General features: G+C 41.1%; 1 protein-coding gene across 1 annotated transcript in view; it reads left to right on the forward strand.

The window, feature by feature from the left end:
• The window catches only part of TMEM230 (transmembrane protein 230), a 115,893-nt gene extending 88,697 nt beyond the window's left edge, over nucleotides 1–27,196 (forward strand). The window contains exons 2-5 of the mRNA XM_083184563.1: nucleotides 13,534–13,562; nucleotides 15,562–15,680; nucleotides 22,569–22,691; nucleotides 26,347–27,196. Of these exons, the coding sequence (XP_083040689.1) occupies nucleotides 15,585–15,680; nucleotides 22,569–22,691; nucleotides 26,347–26,487 (360 nt within the window). The 5' untranslated portion in view covers nucleotides 13,534–13,562; nucleotides 15,562–15,584 and the 3' untranslated portion in view covers nucleotides 26,488–27,196. The remainder of the gene's footprint in view (nucleotides 1–13,533; nucleotides 13,563–15,561; nucleotides 15,681–22,568; nucleotides 22,692–26,346) is intronic.
• Nucleotides 27,197–27,600: the final 404 nt, after the last annotated feature.

Raw genomic sequence — 27,600 nt, forward strand, 5'->3', positions numbered from 1 at the left:
GTGGTAGAATCGCCAGCCACCATCTGCTCTGCGAAAGGGGACGCACGAGATGCATCCGCGTCCCTTTCCGACAGCGATTTCCCCCAGGTCCCTGCCGGCGGTCACCTGGGTCCCCACCGCTTCCCCTAACCCTGTCCGTTTCCCTGAAGCGGAGACTGACGTGGTTCCCACCGCATGGAAACTGAGACGCGCATGCGTCTCACTCAGATGGAGCGCCGGGCTGCTGTCTGATCGCCAGCAGAGATAGTCTGGCGATTCACCAACATACAGGTATAGACTAGATAGAATGTACCCTGGGGGTTATAGATGCAGGGAACATATATTTGCTGAGATGCACAGCGCCTAGGCAGCCGTCAGCGGCACCAATGGTCGTAACAACCAGGTAGGTAACAATACAGCAGGTACAGTTATCACACAGGGAACACATACCTGCAGTGCCTAGGCAACCAATTCAGTTTTGCCACAACAACCAGGTAGGTAACAGTACATTGCTGTGCACAAGACGGGTACATGTAGCTGAGTGTACGTGTTTTAATGACTATTGTCTGCTTTGCAACATTGGGGAACTAGTGGCTGCTTGTCCTTTACGCTCATTCTCCTCTCACAGATCTTAATCATGAATAGTGGCATAGACTTCCGTTCCTGATATTTCGAAAATATTGGTGTACACGTGCAATTCAGGCTGATATTGGCTAGCTGCACTGTGTACACATGGTGCAATTCAGGTGAACTGTTTTGGCTAAAAGTCCAAATCGCCCAGTATTGTGCCACATGCGATAACTAAGCACAGCCCTGTAGTGTCTGTAAGCTAGAGAGAGTGCAGGCTAATCTGACCATACTAGGTAGTTTGTAGAATGTAGGCCAATATCAACATATTGTAAAGGCCCATACACATTGGCTGATTTTGAGCTTAAAAGCAGCTCTCTTAGTCTAGACTGCTTTCAGCTCAAAAGCTGCCCCTGTAGGTGGTGAATGCTGACAAGTACTCCTGCATTACTGCAGTCCTCCACCACAAAAATCAATAAATGTGTGAAAATTGCTCAGTGTCTATTCAATGAGTGATTTTGTATACACGCAGGGCAAAAATGCTCAGGGTAGGCACCTGCACATCTATATTTGTGGGACTGCATCCATCGCTATAGAGCAGAAGTTCCCAAACATGGTCCTCAAGGCAACCCAACGGTCCAGCCACAGGTGACTTAATAAGTCTGATTTAACCATCTGTGCTGAACCATGGATATACCTAAAACCTCGACCGTTGGGGTGCCTTGAGGACCGTGTTTGGGAACCTCTGCTATAGGGTGTTAACATGGAGTGATCTGTACTGTAATTCGATTGCTTAGAAATAGGGCTTAAATTGCTATGTGTGTATGCCCCTTTAAGTACCATGTCAAAATTGGTCATTAGCCTAAATCTGTACACAGCATAAAATTTCCACTATCTTGCTATTTGGCTTAGGCCAAACATTCTACAGGTGACATGGTCACCTACATACTTACCTACACAGTCTATTTAGCCATGCAGGGCCACGCATCAGGATCATTGCAATTTTAATTAACTTGCTATGCAATTTTGACAATATAGCCAAAATTGCATTGTGTATGCATCTTAAAACAACAGATCCAATAAAAAGTGCATGTGTGGTCTACACCGTAATGCCAGATCGTTTATGGAATATGGTGGATTGTGTGTTTTTGAGGTTGCTAGTGAATGGCCTTTGGTTTGAGATACAGCATAATTAAACCAAGCAATTTTGCTAGTGCTCTCTAGTATGCTAATGAAGTATGGAAAATGATTGTTCCATCCTTGCTCTAGTGCAGCGGTTCTCAAACTGTAGAGGCCCCCATACATCGAGGCGATTTCGGCCGATTGCGACCAATCGGCCTGTTAAATCGGACCGAATGCAGTCGGGTCCCGTGCACATCGGACCCGACTAGGTGGTCGGGCTGGCTGTCCGACCACCCGTTCTGGGGCGGGCGGGAAGCAGGGACGCGTGCGATCCATCACAACGGATCGCATGTGTCCCTGCCGCTGGGAAGGTTCCGGCAGCTCGCACTCTGTTGGGTGTCCGTACTGATAAACCAGATATTTATCTGATAAGATTAGATATGATAAATAACCCAAACCAAATTATTTACTTTATTACCTTTAAATATAACGGCAACGCTGAAATGATTGCACACCCACACAACCTTGTTATAAAAGGTATGACAATGCTTTACTTAAAGAATAGCTTCATTACAGATATTTGCAAATGCAGACTAACACAAGAAACATAAAATTGATTAGCTAATACTTAAACAGTAATTCTAAATCAAATAAAAATGGACACCTTTCAAGGACAGTGATCAGCCATGATTAAACCTCCTTCATAGTTACCTCCAGCCCCCCGTGCTTGCGTGTTCTTCCTCAAATGCCTTTTTTCCTCCCTCTATCACTCTGATATTTAAACCTTTATCACATTAATTCATTAATTACTCATAAGCATTGAGTCTTATTGGCAAGCTCTGCTTTCAATCATGATGTCATAATTAACCCAACACCCAACTTCAGTGGCCTTGTGGGTCTACGCATGTGTGGCCTTGTTCCCATATTATTCAGTTTGTGGAGTCTAGGTGTCTGTCCTTGTTCTCTGTTACATCAATAAGGCATTCTTAAACCCAGAAATCCAAAACAATATCTCATAAGAAATTACTTATTTCAGCAGTATTCTGACTCCACACGCCATCTTGTAACGAGATATGCAAGTCATGCCTAACAAAATGGCTGCTGCTTCTAACATATAATAACTGTTTAGCGCAAAGGGAAGGCCTCATACGCAATGAATAGTACATTGTGCAACAAGCTAAAGTCATCTGCAGCAATAAAAACAATATTTGAGAAAACAGAGTATAACAAAAGTATATAATTATTGATGCGTTATTTCAGTTTTAACAGTCCATCCTCTGAACTTCTCCAAAGAAAGTTCATATCTCTTGCAAAACGCATCATTTGTTTCTCTCTTAATACATCGGAAAACCTTCTTGAAGCATTTCACTAGTATACAGAAAAATCAATAATATTATCTTGGCAAAAACATTAAACTTCTTAAAGCATATAACATTGACTTATGCGAACCAGTTATTGGGGTTCAACCAAATAAACCAACTGTAGGGAATCACATCACTCACACCTGTTCAATAAACTAATTTTTAACCCAAATAATTTCATTCAACTTTCCTTTTAATGTCATCATCCGTTTAGTATTTGTGATGCTGGTACCATATTTTAATTATATTCACAAATTCAAATACAATTTTATGAACTTGGGATAATGTAAATAAGTGTGTTTCTTTAATATACCATGTGTTACTTTCAAATCTTCATGTTGAATCACCACTGTATTAATTAGTAAAAGTAAAATTTTATTACAATAGATCTTGTTTGTAACCATTTAGAAACCTTAAATTTTGTAAATATAATATAATCCTTGTGGTAATGTCCATGGCTTATGAGACGGTATGTTTGAGAAAACATCATAAAAAACAATTCAATGAGTACCCTTTTTTTTTTCTTGATGTTATACTAGCACACCCAACTCTGTCACATAACTACATGTTTTGTTGTACTCCAAAATATCTCCTGTTATTACACTCTTTACCAATTTTAAACCTAGGGAGAGTCAGTAACCTTATAAGATTCACTTGTGTAAATCCTACATAGAAAATGAAGTGTTGTTTGATTTGACTGCAAATATAAGTAGCCATTAACCCAACATTACCGGAGTGGTACCGTAGATGACAATATAACCAACAATCAGTATACCTTATTGTTCTTTTCATCAGCTCATGATGAGCGTCTAAGGAAGAAATGTCAGTTTGCATTTAGATATTATGTTTGCACCATTGTTACCATCATTACTTAGAATGCCTCTTCTTTACTGATACCTTACTAGATGTATTCTATCAATGGTTCTGGTGTGGATGTTCTTAGTTACTTTTATGTTATTACTCATATATTTATTTTAAACCTTCTAATTAGTTTAACATATTGGCTATCAGTATTTTATTACCATCCTCTGATGCATACCGAAACCTGGGAGCATCAGTAGTATGATGTATATGTGTGTCTGTTATGATTATACTTGTGGGATTAAAATTAAAAGCAGAAGTAGAATCCACCACCATGACTCTAGTATTACCTCTTTGATAACTATACACACTGTCCTTGCCAGCAACCAATCCCTGGTAACCCTCATTCACTATAAAAATATGAAAACTTAAAAAAACAAAAATGACTTCTTCAGTTAGTAAGTGTATGGGAAACTTGGTCACTCATGGGGATCATTGTTTTACACCTTGTCCACAACCCGCAGGGACACCACTAAGGGTATCCCCCGATTCCGTGGACCTCTTCTTGCCCACAACCCGCAGGGACACCACTAAGGATGCCCCCCGATTCCGTGGACCTTGTCTTGGTCTGTGTGGGGGCCCTGGACAGGCCCATCATCAAATAAGTTTATTAAGTTAAAATCAAAGTCACAGTATTTATCTGCATCAGTTTATTTTTCTTTCAACTGATATCACCACCAGGTCGGAAACCTTCTTGCAGTGAGACGCATTAATTCAATTGGTTTGTTTCACAGGGACGGGTCTTGCCTTTGATCTACGAGACCTTTAATTGTAAGAATTTTCTCACCATTGCATAGTCTCCAGGCTGGACCTTATAACAACATCCCTTCATAAGCTTGTTTGCTTTTCTGGTAAAGTATTTAGATGATGTGAGAATTAGAGTGACAAGTCTGCTGCTGGATGTTGAATAGGGATTGATGGTCTCCCAAAAAAATGTATATATAAATTAAAATAATGATCTTAGAAGGGGACAGGTTCAGTGGCTGCTGAGGAGTAGTGTGAATGTCATACAAAACCGAAGACAAAACTTCAAGTCAACTCATGGTAATTTCCACACCCACCCTAAATAATGTGTTCTCAATGTGCATGTGTTAACATGTTCAATTTTGACTAAAACCTTTTAGTGAATGGTGAGTGCAACCAACCTTCAATAACCATACATTGATTTAGTCATTAGAATACCTTTCCTGTCAAATACCTCTATGATTTTTTTTTTTTTTTTTTTAAATACCATATACCTTATGGGATAACATATCTGAACACAAACTTCTCAAAACATTTCTTTGCTGTAAAGGATGCTGTACATGGGACAGCTGGGATGTTCCTTATAATCAAGATAACATATCAGATACCATTTAAATATAATGACAATTTTAAATGCATGTAAATTCCCAAAAAAATAATTTAAACCTTAGGAATGGACCAGTGGTAGGAGAAATGTTTGATGGTTCTATAGGAATAATTTTCCTGAGTTCATTCTTCTGCAGATGCGTTTGGGCCTCTGCATAAGATGAAATCAACATACATGCCCTCTCTCTCCTTACATGGGTCATCCCATGGGCAGCTTCCGCATATGCCAGGAGGAGGGGTTTGGGGAGCTACTGATCTGCCCCCACCATCTTTACATAGGCCATTAGCCTTTTGACTGTATCCATTCATCATCCATTGGCACATTCCTTTTAAATACACAACTCTTGATGTTTTATACGATTCTGCTGGTCAATTGTAAAAACATTAAATTGTATAGTGGTGTGATTCACAACAGTGGCCATCTTATTTTTGTTACCAAGTGCAACAAGATCACTTTATAACATGTGAGCTTGACACTTAACAACTACTGCCTTTGCAGGGAGTTGCACAGCCTCAATAAGCTCCTTTACTTGCTGTGATATTAGCGTATTATATCATAGCAAAATCACGATGGAAAATGAGGATCTCTAAATCCAATACTACCGCATATCCCGTATATGGCCATCCTGAGTCTCCTTGTTGGTGACAACTACAATCTTTGTAGATGGTAGTGGCGTGTCAGAGATATCAGGTCTAATTGGAGAAATTTTGCTTTAAATATTCCTCACAATCATGTTCTAAATCCTGCCTCTCATCCATCCTCTGGGACTCCCGGGTCCCACCAGGTAGCAGAGTAGCAGGATTTAGCGTACCACACCTGACAATAGTCAGGTCATGTGGCGCTGGGAGAAAAGTTCCCAACGAGAGAACCATGCACTGGAAATGTGTCTTGTCCGTGAAGAGTTCATTAGAAAAGATGTAGCATTAGAGACACATAGTGTGCGGTGTTCTGTAATTTCTATACAAAGGCTGCAGCAGCCGCCACAGTCCTTAAACATGTTGGTAAAGCAGATGCCACTTGGTCAAGTGTGCAACTGTAGTACCTGATGGGTCTATGTGAACCCCCATGTATATGTGTTCAAACTCCCAAGGCCGCTGCTTGTTGTTCATTACAGTAAAGACAGGTATATGATAAATCTGATATATCCAGTGCTGTGGTTTCTGTCAGTGCGTGTATCAGAGCCTCAAATGAAGCAATTATGTCAGTATATTGTACTTTGTCAGCTCTGTGTCAGTTAGATTTAGTAGTAGTAATAGAAAAGGTGTCAGTAAGAGAGTCCTGTAAAGAATTTAAACACATCATTAGATCATAAACATATTGAATCAGCATTGTGGTAGCAATCATGCAACTCATTGTGGGACATAGTGGGGCTGTCCATAAAACTTTGGCTTAATTAAGTCCACGTATATTGGACTGTGCTGTAAATAAATGTAGTAAGTCCTGACTATCTGCTTTAAGAACTATGCAGATCATAAATCAATGATTAGATGACTGTAATAATCACATTGGGCAGATAACCTGCAATAACAGAGTGTTGCAAATACTATGGGTATTAAATAGTATGCGTTGTTGTAAAATCTGGAAAAAACTATTTCTTGTGGTCCATAGATGTTCAGAAACTTGTGACAGGATGAGTAGTTGAAAACTCATCAAAATACTAATTGCTAATGCCCTATGAGCATCACTCGTATCCTCTAACCCCGTGAGGGTCCTCATATCGGTTAGTGCCTTCTGACAGCAGTCTCTCATGGATTCCTGTTAATAATACACAATTTCTTCCAAACCACTCTGAGAAAAAACAATCATTAAATCATTACAAATATTTAAGAGAATATCATGATTAGTTGTGCAGCAAATGCGATTTACTAGTAGCAGAACCCAGTAGTGCTGCACCTAATTGTGACCTCCATTCCTTATTTGTGGGCTCATATACATGACCAATGGATCTAGTAAAGTGGCAGCATGCAATCAGATAAATAAGTAAGCATAAAAATGCAACTCAATATGCATCTTATAATAATCACTATAAAATCTGTATTTTTCAATAAGGGCTTTGATAAGGATTCTGCAGAGGTACCTGCAGACTCAATATTTTTTCTAAATAATTTTTAGTGGCTCAGTAATAATAATAATATTAATAATAATATATTTTTTTTTTTAAACTCTTGCTTTTTCTGTGCAAAATGAAATGCATCAATTTGTAAATTAATCTTTTCTCTGGAATAGTCACACCTCTATTGGCTGGGATTTTTATTTAAATAAAACAAGCAAAAGCAATAGCATTATTAAGCTCAGACATCATATTAGCATTTGTCATTTGGAAAAAAAAAAATGGCAGTTTTTAAACAGATGTTGACAAAACAACATTATCACTTGAGGGAAGCAGTGGGGAGGGGGCTGGAGGTCATCCTTGGGTATGGCTGATCACTGTCCCATACAGAACATTGCAATAACTTTAATCTATTCATTGTGCCTTTTTCAAAAGGGTAAACAATATCTTCAATTCTAAGATCTTTCATGTCCTTGTTATGGAAAACAGTTCTGTAACACTCCTTGGATATTTCACATAATTTAGGAATACAACTTTACTCTCTTATCAATCTCATTAACCATTTCCTGCCTTTAATCTCCTACAGAGTTATTTCTGATGTTACTCTCACCTTATCACTGAAAAAAAACTTATTCCCTTCTGCTTTTTCAAAAATAAACAAAAATTTTTAAAATTATTCTTTTTTTCCCCATTTTTTTCTTTTTCTCCCTAAGGCTCTAAAAGACATATCACCTCTCCTCACTTCTCACTGAACAGAATTAACCCCTCAGTGGGACAGTACAATCTTTCCAAACATATGTGGGTTAGTGGGATATACTATCTCAATTCTTGAAGCTTTCACCACCTGTCACCAGACCATTGCGCGTTCACTCTCATCCAATAATCATTACCTCACAGGTGCATCATCATCGCCAATTCCAATTAACTATGACCAGCATAGTATTTTCTATTCCTTCTCACTTGCTCACACTTGTCACATACTCAGAACTTTCTGTGATCCCATACAAATGCCTAAAAAGGTGTTACCTCTTTCAAAGACAAAAATGTAAATAAAATAAATGAAAAATGTCCCCAGAAAACCTAACCATGCGTTATGTGTCTGTCACTGTTATCACACCTACGCCTTCCACATACTGTCCTCTGTTATCAGTATAGTGGGCCACCTACTGTCCATCTCTGTTATCAGTATGGTGTTTCATCTACTGTCCTCTGTTATCAGTAGTCACGTGTCCCACCCCCTCCCTTTCTTCTTTTATTATGTTTCCCCATATATTCTACCTTGTACGTAGGTGGCAGATACCCCCTGTGAATCTCGCTACCGGTCAGCACTCTTCACAGGAAAAAATCAACTCATCAAATCAGAAAAAAATTATATGCAATATGTCATTCTTTGTTACCATATCTGCACATTGTCTAAGTGATCATTACACGATTAGATCACTATCTCCCCTGGTTATCTAGCTAACTGTGGCCACAGTATTAACCCCTTAAGATACTCTATACATTTAGTACCCTCCCCTTTTCAAAACAAACAAAATTAAATTAACACAAATCAAAAACAAAACAAAAATTGGCTTAAAGAAAACCCCACAGCCTTGAGTCAGTTATCACTGATTACCTTCCATTCATAAGAATAAAAATAAACCCAGGACTTATCTGCGCATTACTCAAGGTATATCTGATTCAATATATGTATCCAGATCAAACAAATAGGCAACAGAAATTGCCAACAGAAAACATGGTCTAATATATCAATATGAACCTTTAAGAATAGATGTTATATTGGACTTATATCTCATCGATATATATCACTTTTCTTATCCAAAATGTATTACTCATTAAATGAAAAAAAACATTGAATTCACATGATCATTTCCTGTTTCTTCACCTAACATGGACAACTCCTTATCTCGCATTACATCAACTGAATCCATCACTTTAGAGTTTCCAACTCACAGCTGCTTTGTTTAATAAACCAAAAAAATTAAATCAAAAACCCAAAGCAGAAAAACATCAGTCCTACTTTACGGACTTCATCTCCGCAAGACAAGAGATGAAAAAAACTTTACAATGAGATAAACTCGATCTTACTTTGTTATAAACAATATTCCAATTAACTTTATTTATTCTGGTGGTAAAAATGAACTGTTACTTGGCTTACAATATTAGCGTCTAGTCCTTTAAACTCTGTATTTTAACTGACCTCTGTCTATGGATACAAAGAAACTATCTCAAATTGTTATTGTAATCCGACTGCTTGCTAGCTCTAACAATGCAACGTATACTTAATTATTTATTAACATTTTCTTATATAAACCATATACAGTAGACAATCCGGAGGTTTCCAAACAATACAGATTATGGATAAATCATGCATTCCATTTCTTCCACATGTTGCTGGCCAGACAACCAGAAAGAGACGTAAATGCACAATCTCCTCTACCTATCTCTAATCACCAAATTATAAGCACGGGAAAACCTACAACAAATATATGCAACTTCTTTAAAATTTATAGATTGGACAAACAAAGAAACTCTAATTATCAAAACAACCGCTACAGATTAGTTACTTCAGCAATATCCTCAGCAGACAATATACACCAAACAATCCAACCGCGGTCAAAAAATAAAAACAAACAAAAAAAAATACTGTCATTTAAAGAATATTTTTTTTTTTTTTAAAGTAGAAAATTTATTGCCAGCATAACCTTTATACCAATATGCTTGCTATAGTCTGCATGCTTTGCAAATAAACTAAAGAAATACCCTTCCTGACCCAAGCAATGTTGTTTACAACTTCTTGCCAAGTTTCTCGCTGCTCTCCTTATCTATTCTCTGACACAGAGAAGAAATGGGCGATGCGGGGGGGGGTTTATCAAGCTGACAGTCTGCAAAATGCAGCGTTGTCTTTCCATGCCTTAAATTACGATCTATTTGTTTTATAATTAAAGATCGAAGTTGTTTCAAGTGATATTGGATTAGCACACTTTAACAGATGTTAAGAAAGATAAGGGTACAAAAAAATGCACCGACTTTACAATTTTTTCTACACATTTTTTTTTTTTTTTTTTTTAAATAGCTAATTTTTTTTTTTTTTCTTTCAAACTTTGATTTTCTCAACTGATAAAATGTGAAAACCAACATCATTGAATCTCGCTGGGGCCTCCAACTGATAAACCAGATATTTATCTGATAAGATTAGATATGATAAATAACCCAAACCAAATTATTTACTTTATTACCTTTAAATATAACGGCAACGCTGAAATGATTGCACACCCACACAACCTTGTTATAAAAGGTATGACAATGCTTTACTTAAAGAATAGCTTCATTACAGATATTTGCAAATGCAGACTAACACAAGAAACATAAAATTGATTAGCTAATACTTAAACAGTAATTCTAAATCAAATAAAAATGGACACCTTTCAAGGACAGTGATCAGCCATGATTAAACCTCCTTCATAGTTACCTCCAGCCCCCCGTGCTTGCGTGTTCTTCCTCAAATGCCTTTTTTCCTCCCTCTATCACTCTGATATTTAAACCTTTATCACATTAATTTATTAATTACTCATAAGCATTGAGTCTTATTGGCAAGCTCTGCTTTCAATCATGATGTCATAATTAACCCAACACCCAACTTCAGTGGCCTTGTGGGTCTACGCATGTGTGGCCTTGTTCCCATATTATTCAGTTTGTGGAGTCTAGGTGTCTGTCCTTGTTCTCTGTTACATCAATAAGGCATTCTTAAACCCAGAAATCCAAAACAATATCTCATAAGAAATTACTTATTTCAGCAGTATTCTGACTCCACACGCCATCTTGTAACGAGATATGCAAGTCATGCCTAACAAAATGGCTGCTGCTTCTAACATATAATAACTGTTTAGCGCAAAGGGAAGGCCTCATACGCAATGAATAGTACATTGTGCAACAAGCTAAAGTCATCTGCAGCAATAAAAACAATATTTGAGAAAACAGAGTATAACAAAAGTATATAATTATTGATGCGTTATTTCAGTTTTAACAGTACACTGCTGCGACACGTCGCAGGCAGTGTATGGGCACCTTAAGTCCTGACCCCAACATGGGTCCCGACCTTGTCGGCATGGGGTCGCGACTCCATGTTGTTGACCATCAGGCTGATAACTTCTCTAATCTCAGTTAGTGATTCAAGGAGTCTGAAAAATCTGTTGAATTGTCTATTCAGACTCCACACATCATGTTGTGCCTCCACAATGCTGCCAAGCATGAGCTGTCTGCTGATTAAACATGTGATGTGATGGCCTGCAGTAACTTGCTGGGGTCCTGTCATTATTTTTATTGTCTGATGGGGTCCCAGAGCAATATAGTTTGAGGACCCCTGCTCTAGTGTGTACATACAAAATGAGATGAGAATTTTCTTTGATCTCTAATGCCCCTCAGGTAAAATCTGCCACTCAGTTCACAGAAAAATATGCAGTCTTTTACTGTAATAGAAGTTCTTCCTGTCAGTGCCAGAAATACGGCTTTCCCATTGGGAGATGTTCCCTGCCTCCAAAGCTTCCAGGATAAGTTGAGAACTGACTTCCTGTAAGGAGGAGCCATTCCCTGACTTATTGTGAAGGTGCCAGGGCTGGGGGCTGTCTCCCCTTTGGACATTCCCTCTATCAGATGTAAGTAGAAGTTGCCACTGGTAGTCACCCTGTACGGTGGAGGGGGCTTTTTTGGAGATTAAATCACAATGCAGTCAATCATCTTCATATAGAAACATATAGTGGGATGCAAAATAATCTGAGTTGACTGGCGGTGTGACACTGAATTTTAATGGGGGGGGGGGGTTTAAGTGGCAATAATTTTACTTGGTTTGTAAATGATTGCTGTGTTAATTAAAAAATATCCGAGACCCTTTTTTGAGTTTAGATGTGATAGAGTGGCCGGTCATCAGCCAGTCAGCTCCTGTCATTTATCAAACCCAGACTAGCTTGACAGTAAGAAGTTTATTGGCTGCTGCATTATCATTCTCCACTTTATCACATTGCCGTTAATACAGTTACCCTTTATGAGGCATACACATGTTGCGATTATAAAGGCCCATACACACTGGTGGACTTCATGCTGAAAGTCGCTTAAAACATCGGCTTTCAGCTCAAAGCTGCCCAGTGTGTATGCCCCAGCGGTGAGCGCTGCTGCAACATCGCCGGGAAAGCCGTTCATCTGGTTATACCAGCAGATGAGCAGCTTTCAGGACGGCTTTGCATAGCGCTTCGCTATGCAACGCCGTCCTCCCTCCGTCGGGGCAGGGGAAATCCGCTCAGTGTGAATGCACTGAGCAGCTATCATCGCTGTCCATACATGCTGGGCATAGTCGCCCATTGTGTATGGACCTGAAGGCTATTTCTACGTGATTGAACTAGGTCGCTTAAAAATGAAGCATGGCCCGAGAGATGTGTGGTCCTGCGTGTTGCCATCACCTGACTATATTCTGCATGCAGTATACATCAAGTGAGATCACCAGTGTTCTCATGCTGAGAACAATGGTCCACACAGATCGCTCAGCAAACATTGCTCTTACAAGGTATGTGCACTGAGCAATCTGTGCTAACCTACATCACTTAGCAGGGGCTGAAGTCACCCCATGTGTATTTATTAACAGTTTCTTATATAGCGCATACATTTCCGCAGCACTTAGTGTATGCTGCAGTGGTTCATATACACTTATGTATGGTATTGCATTCCTTCCTTGCATGCGGCACCCCACGTGCGATAGCCTGCCAGCACGATTGTATAAGATGCTTCATATGCACACCTTTTACATACAATGTATCTTAGCACAGGCTGCAGAATCTGACAAATCTTATGCGCAGCCCTTGCGATTCCCAGCTCCTATCTGGTGCGCACAGGAATGCCTGTTGGAATTAGGGTGGCCAATCTTTGGGCCCGTGTGCTCCACCTGCCCAATAGACAACCACATCAACGTGCAATAGAACATCGGATGGGTCAGCGCTGATGCGTTAACACCCGGCGGCTGCATCGCTAGTTCAACTACCGTTGCGTTGTCCATTCCTACGTGAAACAAGTCTTCCGCCAGTAGTAGGGAAGGCAGAGTGACAGGCGATCCGGCCTATCAGCAGCCAGATCTCCTGGTAGGTGGGAGGCGGGGCCGGCGCGTCATGTGGCGGAGCATGCGCAGATGGTGGGGAAGCGATTAGCTGCTTCTTCCTTCCTGTTACACCTTGTCCCGGGGCTTCTGTCTGCAGTGCACCATGGCCGCACAGAGAAGTAGCAGGTATGTGTCTCTCAATTATGACACCGGCATGCACTGCAAGCTGGTGGCTTAGATCCTGCGTGTATCCAGGCGCTGCAGCCAATACTTTATACACCGGATTCATATGCTGCCTCTGTACCGCAATGTATTTACTGTATTGCCATGTAGCACTTCTGCAGGGTATGCAGTCAGTGCATACACAAAGTCCATACCTCCCAACATGACTCTCTCCAGGAGGGACACAATGCTCTGTTCCTGGACTTCCCTGGTAATGTATGATTGCCATCACCTGCTTTGAACAGGTTAATTGATAAGAAAGGTGTGTCACCACAGGTGATGGCAATAATAAATTGAGAAGGAAATCCAGTAACAGAGCATTGTGTCCCTCCTGGAGAGGGTCATATTGGGAGGTATGAAAGTCTAGGTTGACCACTAATGGTCGACACATAAGGGTTGATACTGCCAAAAGCTTGACACTAGCTTATGGCAGGGTTGCCTACTTTTTGATAAATCATTTCAGGGAGAAAAGTAAAAGGCGTGGGGCGGACCCCACTGTACTGTGCCCTGAATCTGCTCGGTACCATGGACAGAGACCCCTCTCTCTACGCCAGTCCCTGCATCGCTCATTCATCTTCCCAGCCTGGTCCACATAACAACTACTGTAACCTGCTGCCAGTGTGTGGATGTGATGGCTCAGTGCTGTGGCTAGAGGGATACATTACTGCTTCTGCACCTGCATAGGGTCCAGCCGGAGGTGGTGACCCAGCGCAACACCCGTTGGGCTATTTACTAAGCAGTACAAATTGTAACCTTCCCCAAGTGACCTAGTACTACGTATACAATCCCCGGGCCGGAGAGCTGCTTCCCGGTCTGTGCGTGTCCCGGGACCTGCCGGCTTCTGATACACTGCCTGCTCCCGGCTCCGCTGAGTGCTGGACACTGAATAATGAGTGCACCTGCCGGGTGACCTGGATAACGTGCACTGTGGAGCTAATTACAGCACTTGTGATTCTGTGTGGAGACCTGGGAAACGTGCACTGTTGGGGGTACTTGAGGACCAGGGTTGGGAACCACTGGTCTAGGGCCACTTACATATTCCCCGTAAAGCCTGGTACAGTTGGTCTTCTCTGTATATAAATAACCATCAATAAATAGAAAAAACATCTGAAAATACCTCAGTACAAAGCTGATGGGCATAGGCTAATAAGACCCGTATATCAGTGATCCATTGGGGCTATTTGGTATATGTAGCATGTTGGATTTCCCCACATTGGCAATTCCATCTAAAATATAATCAGAGTTGGCAAATTGGGGATTTTTAACATGCAGAATTTCCCAGATGCCCTGACCTGATCTATGGTCCATATAAGACTCAAAAGGCCACATAACCATCGCTTGATTTTAAAAGCTGTCGTGCCGATTTTGTTGCAATCACAGCTGAATCTCGACAATCCCTGGCTGTTTATGTGGACACATCACCTTTTTGCCAATCGACAGGCAGGACATTGAATCGCATCTGGCGATATGCGGTCGAGCAAAACGAAACGGCTGTCTGGGCAGATTGACAGTCGTTACCCGAGATTGAATACCTCCCTAAATCTGAACTATGTATAGTTATCAGTTTCCCAATTCCGAAACCTCTATTGTTCTTCCTGGTGACCCTCCATATAAAGTCTAGCAATAGCAGTCAGCCCAATTCATCAGCTAGGCCTTTTATTTTAAGCTACATATTGAATGTATCTTGGGATTTTGAAAATGTAACTCCATGCTTTTGTTCCTAGGTGTGCTTTTATTATTGGCACATGGGCTTAATAAGCAATAAATAGTCACTGTACACGATATGGAAGTCACCAATAAATGGATTCAGGAAGTTGAAGCTAATGGAACAGTCTTTAGTACTTGAGTCCTTTTTGCTGCTGCTCAGTCTTGCAGTCAATATTGGTCATGTCACTGGTTTAAGCAGCATTTCAGGCAGAATTGCAAAGGTTTGGTGTTTCTATAATTTTATATTATGTTGTAGGTATTAGGATCTCCCTCTATGCAATGATGCCAACACGGAGTAGCGCAACTGCAATGCCAAGTAGCAAAGTGAAGTACTCTAAGCTTTCTGACACTGATGATGGCTACATTGATCTTCAGGTAAGGTTCCATAAGGGGGGGGGATTAAACATCAGATCAGTATTTCTTGACCCAGTATATCTCCAGCATTGGAATAGGCACCTGGTGGTAGCATTGTAAACCAGTTTGTTAGGGCTGTGCGTAATCTGTATCTGGTAAATAAAAATAGGTTGCAATGCCCATGTGCCACTTCTGTGCTCTACGCTATTGCCATTACTGTGGCTCATGCTTTCTACAGGCTTAAGTGCTATGGTGGTATCTTTGTAGGTTTTTTAACCAAATGCTAGAACAGTGTTTCCCGAACTGGTTGCCTTAGGCTGGTTTCACACACTCCGGCTCCTGCTGGACGGTGAAATCCCGCACGACCAGGGAGCCGTGCCGCACACAGTAGATTATCATTTAGGGGATGGCCACAGCCTGGCAGCCGTCCCTTCCAGTGGCGGGATCCGGCTGCAACCGTGCGGCCGGGCCATGGCCGTCCCGTGTGAATGGACACAATAGTGTCCATTCACAACTAATGTGTGCGGCACGGCTCCCTGGCCGTGCGGGATTTCACCGTCCGGCGGGAGCCAGAGTGTGTGAAACCAGCTTGCAGTGGTGCCTCAGATTGGTGGTCCAATCAATTCAGATTATTTATGGTCAATGTGGTAGGCAAAATCAATGCTGGTGGCTGACAGTCAGAAAATATGTTTACAAGCAGAAGGAAATCTTATTTCCTCATCACATAATTAATACTAAAGATGATATATATATATATATATATATATATATATATATATATATATATATATGTGTGTATATGTATGTAAAAAAAATTATATCTGAATTTCTCAATAAGAAATGTTTGTCCTAGGGGCCAAACATTGTTACTTGAGGGCACAGTAATTCAGTTTGGGGGACCATTGTCCTAGGCTATGATGGAAATACAATATCTGCCTTTACAGACATCAAAAACAATGCAGAAGATTTAAGTACTAGAGCAATAGACAAGACACAAAAAAAAGAAAACCTTGAGCACACAATACAGGATTGGTGCAGGATTTTTGGGTAATATCCTCCATGGGTGCACTATAGAAAGAACCATGTGAAGAACATCTGGGGTGCACTGCGTAGGTCACCGCTGGCAGGGTGTGCAATCAGTGGAGGTACACATTACAGGAGTAGCAGATAGTGGGATGGAAGTACGCGTATGGCAAGAACACATTTGCAGGTAACCAATGGAAGGGTGAACATTGAGATAACATTATTTTGATTAGATTCTAAATGTCCTGGTCTTATGGAATAATTATAGGTGGGTGTGAGAGAGTGGGAGCACACAAGTTCAGATGGGAGTGTTCCTGCTGCTCTACACTTACAGCTCCCTGCTCACCTTGAGGATAAGGCCCAGGGGCAGTCCGGATGTTCCTAACAATTTCACTAAAAGTAAGAAATATATATTAGTCAGCCATTGGCCATAGTAAATACAGTGACTAATTGATACCCCGGGGGCTATCCATTTAGCCCTAACAATCCGTCCCTCATTGGCAAGCAGAATTCCTCGATAAGCAGCCTTATCAGCCCTGTTTTTCCATGAGAACGAGATGGGTCTGGGAATTTATTCAGGATCACGTGTTATTACTGATAATATACCACACAGTAAAAGCGAGCTATATAATTGGATAGCCTGGTAATATCAACAGGATAATATACCGCTTTTGCCATGTGGTAAATTACCATCGGCAATAGGATACCACTCTAATGGTGTTTACACACTGTGAGATTAAAGCCCCGTACACACGGGGGAGATATATTGCTCAGTTTCTCCTTTTCATCAGCGATCAGAGATGGTCGCTGATGAAAGGGAACCTCTGCCGGGGGAATCAGCAAGCTCCTGCGACCAGCGATTAGAACGGGGCAGAAAATGGGAGCGCGCACCTGGTGATTTATCGCTGGGGCACACTCCCATCACTGGCAACATGGTCGCCTGCGACCATATTTCCAGCGATTTTAGCCCCTATCGCCCCCGTGTGTACAGAGCTTATGCCCTTTAATATTGTCTATATAGTCAAAATGAACTCGGTATGGCATACACAGTGAATGAAGATCAAACATGGTTTTAAGCTTTCGATCCCAATTTTATTCCGATGCGCGCTCCAGTTTAGCTGTAATCGAATAGCCAAATAGTCAAAACCTAATACGTTGGCTTGTTGTGCGATCCAATCCAGATTGAGTAGCAAGGCCAATCGCACCATGTGTACACAGCATAAGGCTAATATCTATTGTAGACCACTATAAAGAAAAACTTTTCTTATATATTAAATCTGTATAAATAATGGAGGTTATCTGTTTATAATAGTAAACTTATATGGGCTCCATTAAAAACATTGATTCATAATAGATTAATGTTTATAGATCACACACTGCGGAACCTACTCTGGCCAGATATGTTAATACTAAAGCTGGCATCCAGTTAAATAGCCCAAGGCTTTCGTTAATACTAATGGCGGGGTCTATCCAATTAGCCTCAGTGCCGGCATGTTTATGCCATGATGCCTGAATTTATTAGGGATTGTGCGTGAAGCATTCTCGGTTTCAACATCCTCCAATTGGACACCGAGTTGATGCATTCATGAATTCCAATATCAGGCCTTTTTTTTTTTTTTTTTTTTTTTTTTCGGCTGAAAATAAATTGTGGCTATTTTTCTTTAAGTAGAATACACTTTGTATATTGAGTGCATATATCCATAGGCAACAGTGTACTATATATTGTACAAGAGATTAGAGGGCTCATTTCTTAGTCGCTAATATGTTATTACACACATAAGTTCTATTGTGGAATGCGCCGTTTTTATTACTACATAGATTTCACTGAGAACACCATCAGAGAGGATGCTAATCCTAAAGCAATCGTTGGAGGTTATAAGAAATCGATATCCACTGCTTCCCAATTTGTTTCTTTTCTAAAATGTTACACTGACTAGAGACAATACTCTGCGCTCGCAGGCTTGTGAAAACAACTCGTCTCTTAGCAATAAATTCGTCCACTAAATTACCTTTTCTCTCAGGGGAAACAAATGCAGAACCATTTAATGCAGGGGTTCCCAACCTAAACCCTCGCATTTTTCCAACAGGTCATGCTTTGAGGATTTCTGGTAGAATAATTACTAACTAGCAACATAAAGCAACTCACCTGTCTATGATTAAATCCACCAATTATGACCTGTTGGTGGTACTTCAGGACTGGTTTTGAGAACTCCTGATTTAACATGTTTCTAGGGCACGCAAAACCGTCTAATGCGTTTTCTAGCAAGGATACTTCAGGTGTCTGAGATTTTTTTAGATTATACTCTGAACTGTTCACACATTTGACTGCTAATTGTAGATTGTGGAGCTCACTTCACAAGGCCATGCAAGCGAATTTACAAGGAAATGTGTTAATTGGTTTTGGCACAGAAACATAGTAGTTTTTCATTATTTTAAGTTCAGTATAGAAATAAACATCTAACACTGCGGCACATAGCACTAGACCACACAAAGAAAATTACAATTCCTCCTGCTGACTGGACTGATTTAGGAGAGATAAAAGGAGTTGGATTTAAAAGTTCTTTGTGTGTATAGTGCATCTGGGACACATCATATCAAATCAAACTTGTTTCAACTACACTGCAGGAGGGAACGCTTATTTGTTTTGATTTACATAATCATACTCTAAGGGGGTCTATACACGTAGCGATTCCCAGGCATTTTCTAAGCAATCTCACTAGGGGGCAGATTTATTAAGCTTGGAGAAGAGATAAACTGGAGATAAAGCACCAGCCAATCAGCTGTGTTTGAAAAATACAGTTGGGAGATGATTGGCTGGTGCTTTATCTCCTTTTACCTTTTTTCTCCGCTTTATCTCCAGTTTATCTCTTCTCCAAGCTTAATAAATCTGCCCCTAGATCACTTATTTATTATTTATCATTTATTTATATGGCGCCACAAGGGTTCCGCAGCGCCTGACAATACATAGATGCGCAAAGAAGAATATAAGAAAGATTGTGATTTACAGTACAAATGCAAATTAGGACAAGTACATGGTAAATAAAAAAGACAGTTGGAACACGGGAAATTAGGTGACTGAACACGGAAGCATGCAACCGGCGATTTATCGCTCAGCGACTATATTGCCAGTGATATTGCACCGTGTGTACACAGCTTTAGAAAATGCCCCTACATTGCTCCGTGTAAGGGCATAGCGATGTGTGTGGCCCTGCACTATATAAGAAACTGTTAATAAATAATGTGATACTTGTAAATGTGTAGGATTGCATTATTACCACTAGATGGCATCATACTTTTAATTTAGAAAACAATGAGTAAGTTCTGCAGTGCAGAGCAGAAATATATTGTAATTTAGGTTATTGTGGGTGCACCCTCAATATCAGTACTGCTGCAACCACTACCCATATCTGTACATGGTGTTTTCATTCATATAAAAATTATAATGTGAGCACCCAGAATCATTTAAAAAAAGATGGCTCCTATGTCATCGTATTCAAAAAATAAATAACTAAAAGGGAATCTGTCCACCAGATGTCCCCCTTTTTTACTACTCTCCCAATTTAAGTCTAGTCTGCTCCTAACAGTCTCTCCTATGCAGCAAAACTTTATCATTACAATATCACAGTACTGTTTCATGTAGTAGAAGGCACAGTGATGTAAGTTTGTGTCAGTTTCCACTCTAATGCTGCCCATACAATGAGCTATGACATGCAATTTTCGATGCATGTGTCACCCGACGTGATGGGCTGGCCCGCCAGTTTTTAATCACATGCGATCGCTTGCAGTGTGATCTGTGGCGGTGTGGTGGAGCTGGTGGCGGGGTGCAGCAGGATTTGGCTGAGCTCTCTTAACCAATTGGAGTTCTGCCCAGTCTTTTGAGAAAAAAAAAATGTTTAAATTCTGCTGCCCCCGCCGCCAGCTCCTCTACACCGCCGCCAGTCAGCCCTCTTCCAGCACCCAAGTGTATGGGCACCATAACGTTATCTGGTTGAGTGCTAAGGCTGAGTCTTTTTGGTTTCAGCATGTATATTAAAAGTGTTCAACTGAAGTGCTGATGATCTGTTTAGAATGTACTTCGGAAGTCTCCCACCTGTGATCAGTGCTGAGAGGGAGGCAGGGGAGGAGGTCGTAAACAACAAGTGAGGCTAGGTGGGAAAGGAAATCTCTGTAGTGATGCTGGGGAGTGCCGCATTCCTGCACTGAAGCTGGCCATACATTAAAGCGATTTGGAATCTTTAAGATTTCAGACACACAGCTGCTTCCCAGACACACAATAGAGCTTATGTGTGTAACTTCACATTACGTCTATCATAAGATCTGCAACTCCAGCATATTGGTCGTTGGTATCATCTCCAGATCTTGCGTGCAGCAGGTAAGATCATAGGATCCATTTAACGACCCGCGTATCAGATCGTAAACTTAACGAAACACCTTACGATGTGTACAAACACACAATGCATCGCATGAGCCGTCAAAATCACACATTCGGCCCTGAAATCGTTCTAGTGTATGGCCAGTATTAGACAGATCGGGGCACCCTTGTTTCAAAGAGACGAGTCTCCTTTTGTCCCATAGAAGTTATGTCCGTGTGATCAGTGTAACCAAATCATAACCACCTACACTGCGGAACACAAAGTCAGCCAAATTACCCCCAAATGGTCTGCTCCTTAATGAGATATGGGCTCCTTGGTTGTTATTGTCTGATTACCAAGCACTGTGCACTACAGTACATCTTTGATGGAGAAGGCACTGAATGAGAAAATATGTGTTTTCCCTATCACTGTAAGGTAGGAGTCCCCGTCTTACTAATTATTGACTGGTGATTCCAAACACTACATTTTCCGCATATGAGAGGAGGACACAACTCGGCCCCCCCGGGAAGGTTGGCAATCCTCCCGCATTTGCCAGGCAGCCCCCGCAATCCCCCCCCCCACCGTGCCACAGTAATTACCGGTTTTGGCGGGTCCGCAGCATGGGCGGGACTAAAATTATGCAAATCGCGTCATTTTAGCCCCGTTCCCTACTTGTGGAACCGCAAATCGCAGCATTTGCATGAATTGGGGGTGGGGCTTTGATTCATCCGCCCTGTCCCCGCCCCCCGACCTGGAGATCCAGCTGTCCTCTCCGGGCTTCTCGCGGAGAGGCTATTTTATCAGTCGGCAAGTACGACACAACTTCCAGATCTACCCATTTTGAGATTAATAAAAAACGTCATCTGTTGAATGCAGCAGGGATTCTCTTATGGAACAATCACAACAAAATAAGGTTAAAAACTATCCATTCTCATTTTCTAGTGCAAATTTTATTAGGAAAGCCCACATATATTATCCTGCTTTTTTGATGAACCAATATGAGCACTCTCAGATATTTCACTGATGTTTATATAAAAAAAGATATTGAACCCTTGTGCAGCCTATCAGGTTTCAGGGAATCGGTGACCTCACTGAGCCATTGTCTAATGTTCCAGAATCCAGGTTATATACTATACGGTCTCATTAATATTTAAGCTCATATAATGCCACTACATGGTGTGCGCTTGTTACCCACATCGTGGGCAGAGCGTTGGGACAAAAGTGTTATTCATACAAAGGTAGCTTATAAAATATTTATTACAGACGAGTCATTGATTTCTTGCTAATTTGTAAGCGTTTTATCTTAGTTTTTTGGCAGCCAAATGATCATTATCTCTACTTTGTAGGTGACAGGTGTACTTTATCCTACCTACCTTCATCTCCAGAGCGGCTTTTATCCTTATCTATGGCTATACTTGGCTAGGTGATTGTGTTGACACATTGTAATACTAATCCGCTTGAGTTTCAGTAATAACATTTCATGGAGGGAGGCAGAAGAAAAGTTATTTTTAAGTGTTTTTTTTTTTTCCCCTAGTTTAAGAGGAGCCCTCCGAAAATCCCCTACAAAGCCATTGCTTTGGCAACTGTCCTGTTCCTGATTGGTACTCTTCTGATTGTGATCGGAGCCCTCCTAATTACCGGGCACATTAGTAATGGGGTAAGCCATCCTTTCACTCACTTTTATTTCAACAAATAATCATCTGTCTTTTCTCTTATCATTACCTTTTTACAATAAACATTAGCATATGTAAGTGAAATTATATATATATATATATATATATATATATATATATATATATATATATATATATATATATATATATATATATATATATATATACATATATACAAAGAGGATAGCGGCGGCACTCGGCGAGGAAAGAAGTCAATGGACGCAGTACTTGGTTCAAACGTTTTCGATATCTAATTTGACATCGTCATCCTGATGACGATGTCAAATTAGATATCGAAAACGTTTGAACCAAGTACTGCATCCATTGACTTCTTTCCTCGCCGAGTGCCGCCGCTATCCTCTTTGTGTTATTTTCACTTTGTTAAGTGAACTGGAGGGCACCAGGACTACTACCCTGCATATAGGTGTGCTACCTCTCTTCACAAGTGTATATATGTATATACAGCATAGAACGATTTATATATAAAAAAAATGTTTCATTTGTTTGAGGGCTCAAGGGATCCACACACTAAAGCTAGCCATACATCTAGAGATCGATTGTCAGATCGGAGATATTACCAGGTTTTTGTTCCAACCAGCCCAATCTGACAATCAATCTGTGGATGTATGGCCACCTTTAAATTATCTGGCTGGTTGGAATGAAAATCTGGTATTGAATGGAAGCAAATGGCAATTAGCTGAAAACGGACAAACATCATTCTTACAAACTGGTTAAATTAATCTGATGTAACCAATTTAGCTGTGTTTTCAATGTTTGGGAGCAAATGGTCAATTGCTCCAATACGTCAACAGATTTTTATTCCAATCAGCCAGATCATCTTAAATGGTGTATGCCCCTTAAGTGCTGAAGTATGCTATTGCTATATAAGTAAATGTTGATTTGTGACTAAAGACTGTGAGAAAGTAGGTGGATGAATAGAAGAATATACAGGCTGAGGATTGGCCATGGGTTATAGGAATAGGGAATAATGGGGCAGATGTATTAAGCCTTAACAAGAGATAAATGCAAGGGTGATAAAGAGAGATAAATGTCCAGCCAATCACCTGCTAACTGCCATGTTACAGCCTGTGTTTGAAAAAAGTCAGTAAGGAGCTGATTGGCTGGACGTTTGTCTCTCTTTATCTCTTGTTAAGGCTTAATACATCTGCCCCAATGTGCTTAAGGTAAACCTAAACTTGAATACCCTAGAACAGGGGTCTTCAACCCGTGGCCCGCCGACTTGTTTTTCCTGGCCCGTCAGTAAAATGATGCGTGCTGTATGAAAAAAAAAAAAATCCTTCCCTGCTGTCCTCTTAGCAGAGGGATGCGGCAGAGGATGCTGCTGGGTGACGTTGAGGCTGGGGCGGGTGGGACTGTGCGCATTGTCCACTTCCTGATGCCGCGCACACGTCCCGCCCGCGTCCTTTCAGACAGCCGGGAGGAGACTGTGACAAACGCCGCCAGCCTCCAGCCAGGCACTGCACCGCACCTGTCCCTTCTTAGCTGTGAAGACAGCAAAGACAGACGCTGACGCCGCCAGCAGCAGCAGCAGCCCTCTGCAAGGGACACTGAGGCAGGTGCCTCAGGAGATGATGAGCTGTCTGTTTATAGAATTGTTTTGTTGAAGGTGGGGGTGAGGGTGAGGTGAGCTGGCTTAGAAGGCTGCATTTAGAAATGTTTTTTTTTTTTTGGGGGGTGCGGTGACCTGGCTGCATTTAGAAATGTTTTGGGAGTGCTGACTATGGGGGAGGGGGGCTGGCAGTGCAATGTGGCCCTGTGTATGGGGAGGGTGCTGACTATGGGGGAGGGGAGGCTGGCAGTGCAATGTGGTGCTGACTATGGAGGGCAATACTAGGACATTTTGTGAGGGACACTACTGGTGGCATTTTATGAGGGACACTACTGGTGGCATTTTGTGAGAGGCACTGCTGGGGGCATCATATGCATAAGCAGGAGTATTGGGGGCCTTATAGTGCAATGGGCATCATGGTGTGAGGCATGATGTGCAATGGGCGTCACGGTGTGTGGCATAATGTTTAATGGGCATCACCGCTGTGTGGCATAATGTGCAATGGGCATCATGGTGTAATGGGCCTTCATGTTTATATGTCACTGTGCGGCCTTTAGACAGCCAACTTAAGCGTTGAAGGACAACAGCCATTCCTGCGGTAACCAATGTTTGGTCATGCAGGTTGCAAAAGTGAGGTGTCAGGTAATTTTTTTTCCTGCTAGTTCACACTCTTATAATTAGACCTCACCCCTTATAATTAGGCTACACCCCTTTTTCTTAAATACCAAGTTATGTATGGGGGGGCTGCATTTTTATTCTGTTCGCACTGGGGCCCTAATTGTTTAGAAATAGCCCTGGTGCAGACTATATATTGGGGGCAGAGTTTATGTGTATGGGCAGCTGTGCCAACTATCTATGCGGGGGCTGTGCTGTCTATCTATTAAGAGCTGTGCTAAATACCACAGTAGAGCTTAGTGGCCCTCGGGCTTCGTTGAATTTTTTAATGTGGCCCACACTGTCTTAAAGGTTGAAGACCCCTGCCCTAGAATGTAAAAAAGAAAAGAAAAATGGTTTACCTGAAGAATCATTTTGCAGTTACTCACTATACACTGGCCGTATTCAATGTGACTTGTGGGGATTGCTGAAAACAATGACAGCGAGGATTCCCCCAAACATTGAGGCTCACGGCTAATGCAGGGAGCCTGCTGCATTTAGCTGCAAGCCTCGCTGTTTTAGTGGCTGCACACGCCGTTTCCATGCAGCTACAAAAACCCAGCAAGGTGGGAACGGCGTGTGTAGGGGGTCAGTTAAATACTGACCGTGTGAGCTGTGATGGCACCCCATTGCCAGAAACCTCCTGTGATCTAAAGCACTTTTATTGAATTAATAAGTAACATGATAGCTTCCAGTAACTTATTAGGAAGCTCACAGAGTTGACAGAATCCAGCTTGAGGGTTTTATCACTATCATTTATGAATTAGTGGCATATGTTTCAAAGCTATGAGAGTGATAAAAAAAACTATCAGCACTTAACTAACATTTTTCAAATACAGCCTGTAACATGCCAGTTAGGAGCTGATTTGTACTTTCTCTCTCACCAAGGTTAGAAACATAGAATTTGACGGCAGATAAGAACCACTTGGCCCATCTAGTCTGCCCCTTTTTTAAACCGGTTACCTCAAATCATATTTGATGCTTATTTTTATTGTAAGGATATCGATATGCCTATCCCAAGCATGTTTAAATTGTTCTACTGTATTTGCCTCTACCACCTCTGATGGGAGGCTATTCCACTTATCTACTACTCTTTCTGTGAAGTAATTCTTCCTCCGATTTCCCCTGAATCTTCCTCCCTCTAGTGTCAGTGCATGTCCTCGTGTTCTGCTGCTCCTCTTCCTGTGAAGAATGTCTCCCACCTGTACCTTGTTAAAGCCCTTGATATATTTGAAAGTTTCTATCATGAAGATCATGGTCATGAAAGGTGTATAGTCCTTCTACAAGGATTAGACTATCAGATAATGGTTTTAGAGTGCTAGTATTGTAGACTGGTGTTGACACATATTTGGTACAATGGGCTACTATGATGTATTTACCGATCATCATTTTTCTAACATTTGGTTTTGTTGAAGGGGAACGAGCGTGCCATTCCTATACTGATCATTGGAGTTCTGGTCTTCCTGCCTGGATTCTACCACCTCCGAATCGCTTATTATGCTTCTAAAGGATACCGAGGATATTCGTATGAGGACATTCCGGACTTTGATGACTGAGCCGCCGTGTGCGCGCCATGGGAACGGTATACGTGATGGTGCTGCAATCCGCCGCCTGACGATTGTAGTAGGACAAGCAGAAGAAGACCCACTGTTCAATCAATGCGGCATCAGTGTAGCCGCTAAGTAGACTGCTGCTTCTAACATTGTAAACCACTCTCTACGACTGTCCTAAAAGGTTTGGAAGGTGGAGATATTCCGTACTTGCGATATGATTCTTAGACTTTCTTTTTAAACAAATTATATTACATCAGCAAGTAGGTTAACGCTTGGAAAAAAACCATACTGGATGTCATGCACTGGACATACACCAAAACATTTCAGTCCCACCAAAGGGACATGTAGTCCATAATTGAACTGTAATAATTTCCTTAATTTTTTTTTTTTATAAATATACATAGGATAAGATGTATACAAGCTGTACAGGTGAATCTATAGAAGGGATTTTCAGTTTACAAAACAAACATGCGCCCCTGTCCCATGCTTCCCTACCGTTATACTTTGTACGTCATTGTCCCATGTTCTATGTTTTTAAAGTTATTAGAGCGTGATATTTGATTTTCGATGTAGATTGGTGCTATTCCATACACCATGGCGCTGCAGCTGTACATAATGCATATTGATTCTCATACACACCAAAGTACAACATGATCTGACATCTCTGCTGTATTATGCTTTTAGTGTGAAATAAATGCTATTGATTATTTAATTTAATCTTTTTCCTCTAGAAGGGAACAGTGTCCATTTCTCTACACTACGTTTGCTATGTGTAATGGAGCTCAAGTTTAGAACGTGGAACTCCCAGGGCATCCATAACTAAACTGCTTCAATTCACTACTACTATATACTTGGCTATCTATTGGGAATAGTAACCTGGACCAGACATTTGTGTTCTAGAGAAGCGCTAGGTAGCATTATGATATCCAAACACCGCTGTGACCTTTCTAATAATAATAATTATTATTTATATAGCGCTCTTTCTCCAATAGGACTAAAGGCTAAGCGCCTACAGATGGAATAAATGATATAGTACAGGAACAATGAAGTACATAAAAGCTTTTCAAAAACAATACTTGAGGGAATTATGGAAACGCCTGAATAAACAGGAAAGTC

The sequence above is a fragment of the Crinia signifera genome, chromosome 4 (assembly GCF_055691185.1).
Source record: "Crinia signifera chromosome 4, ASM5569118v1, whole genome shotgun sequence".
In the NCBI taxonomy this organism is placed as follows: domain Eukaryota; kingdom Metazoa; phylum Chordata; class Amphibia; order Anura; family Myobatrachidae; genus Crinia; species Crinia signifera.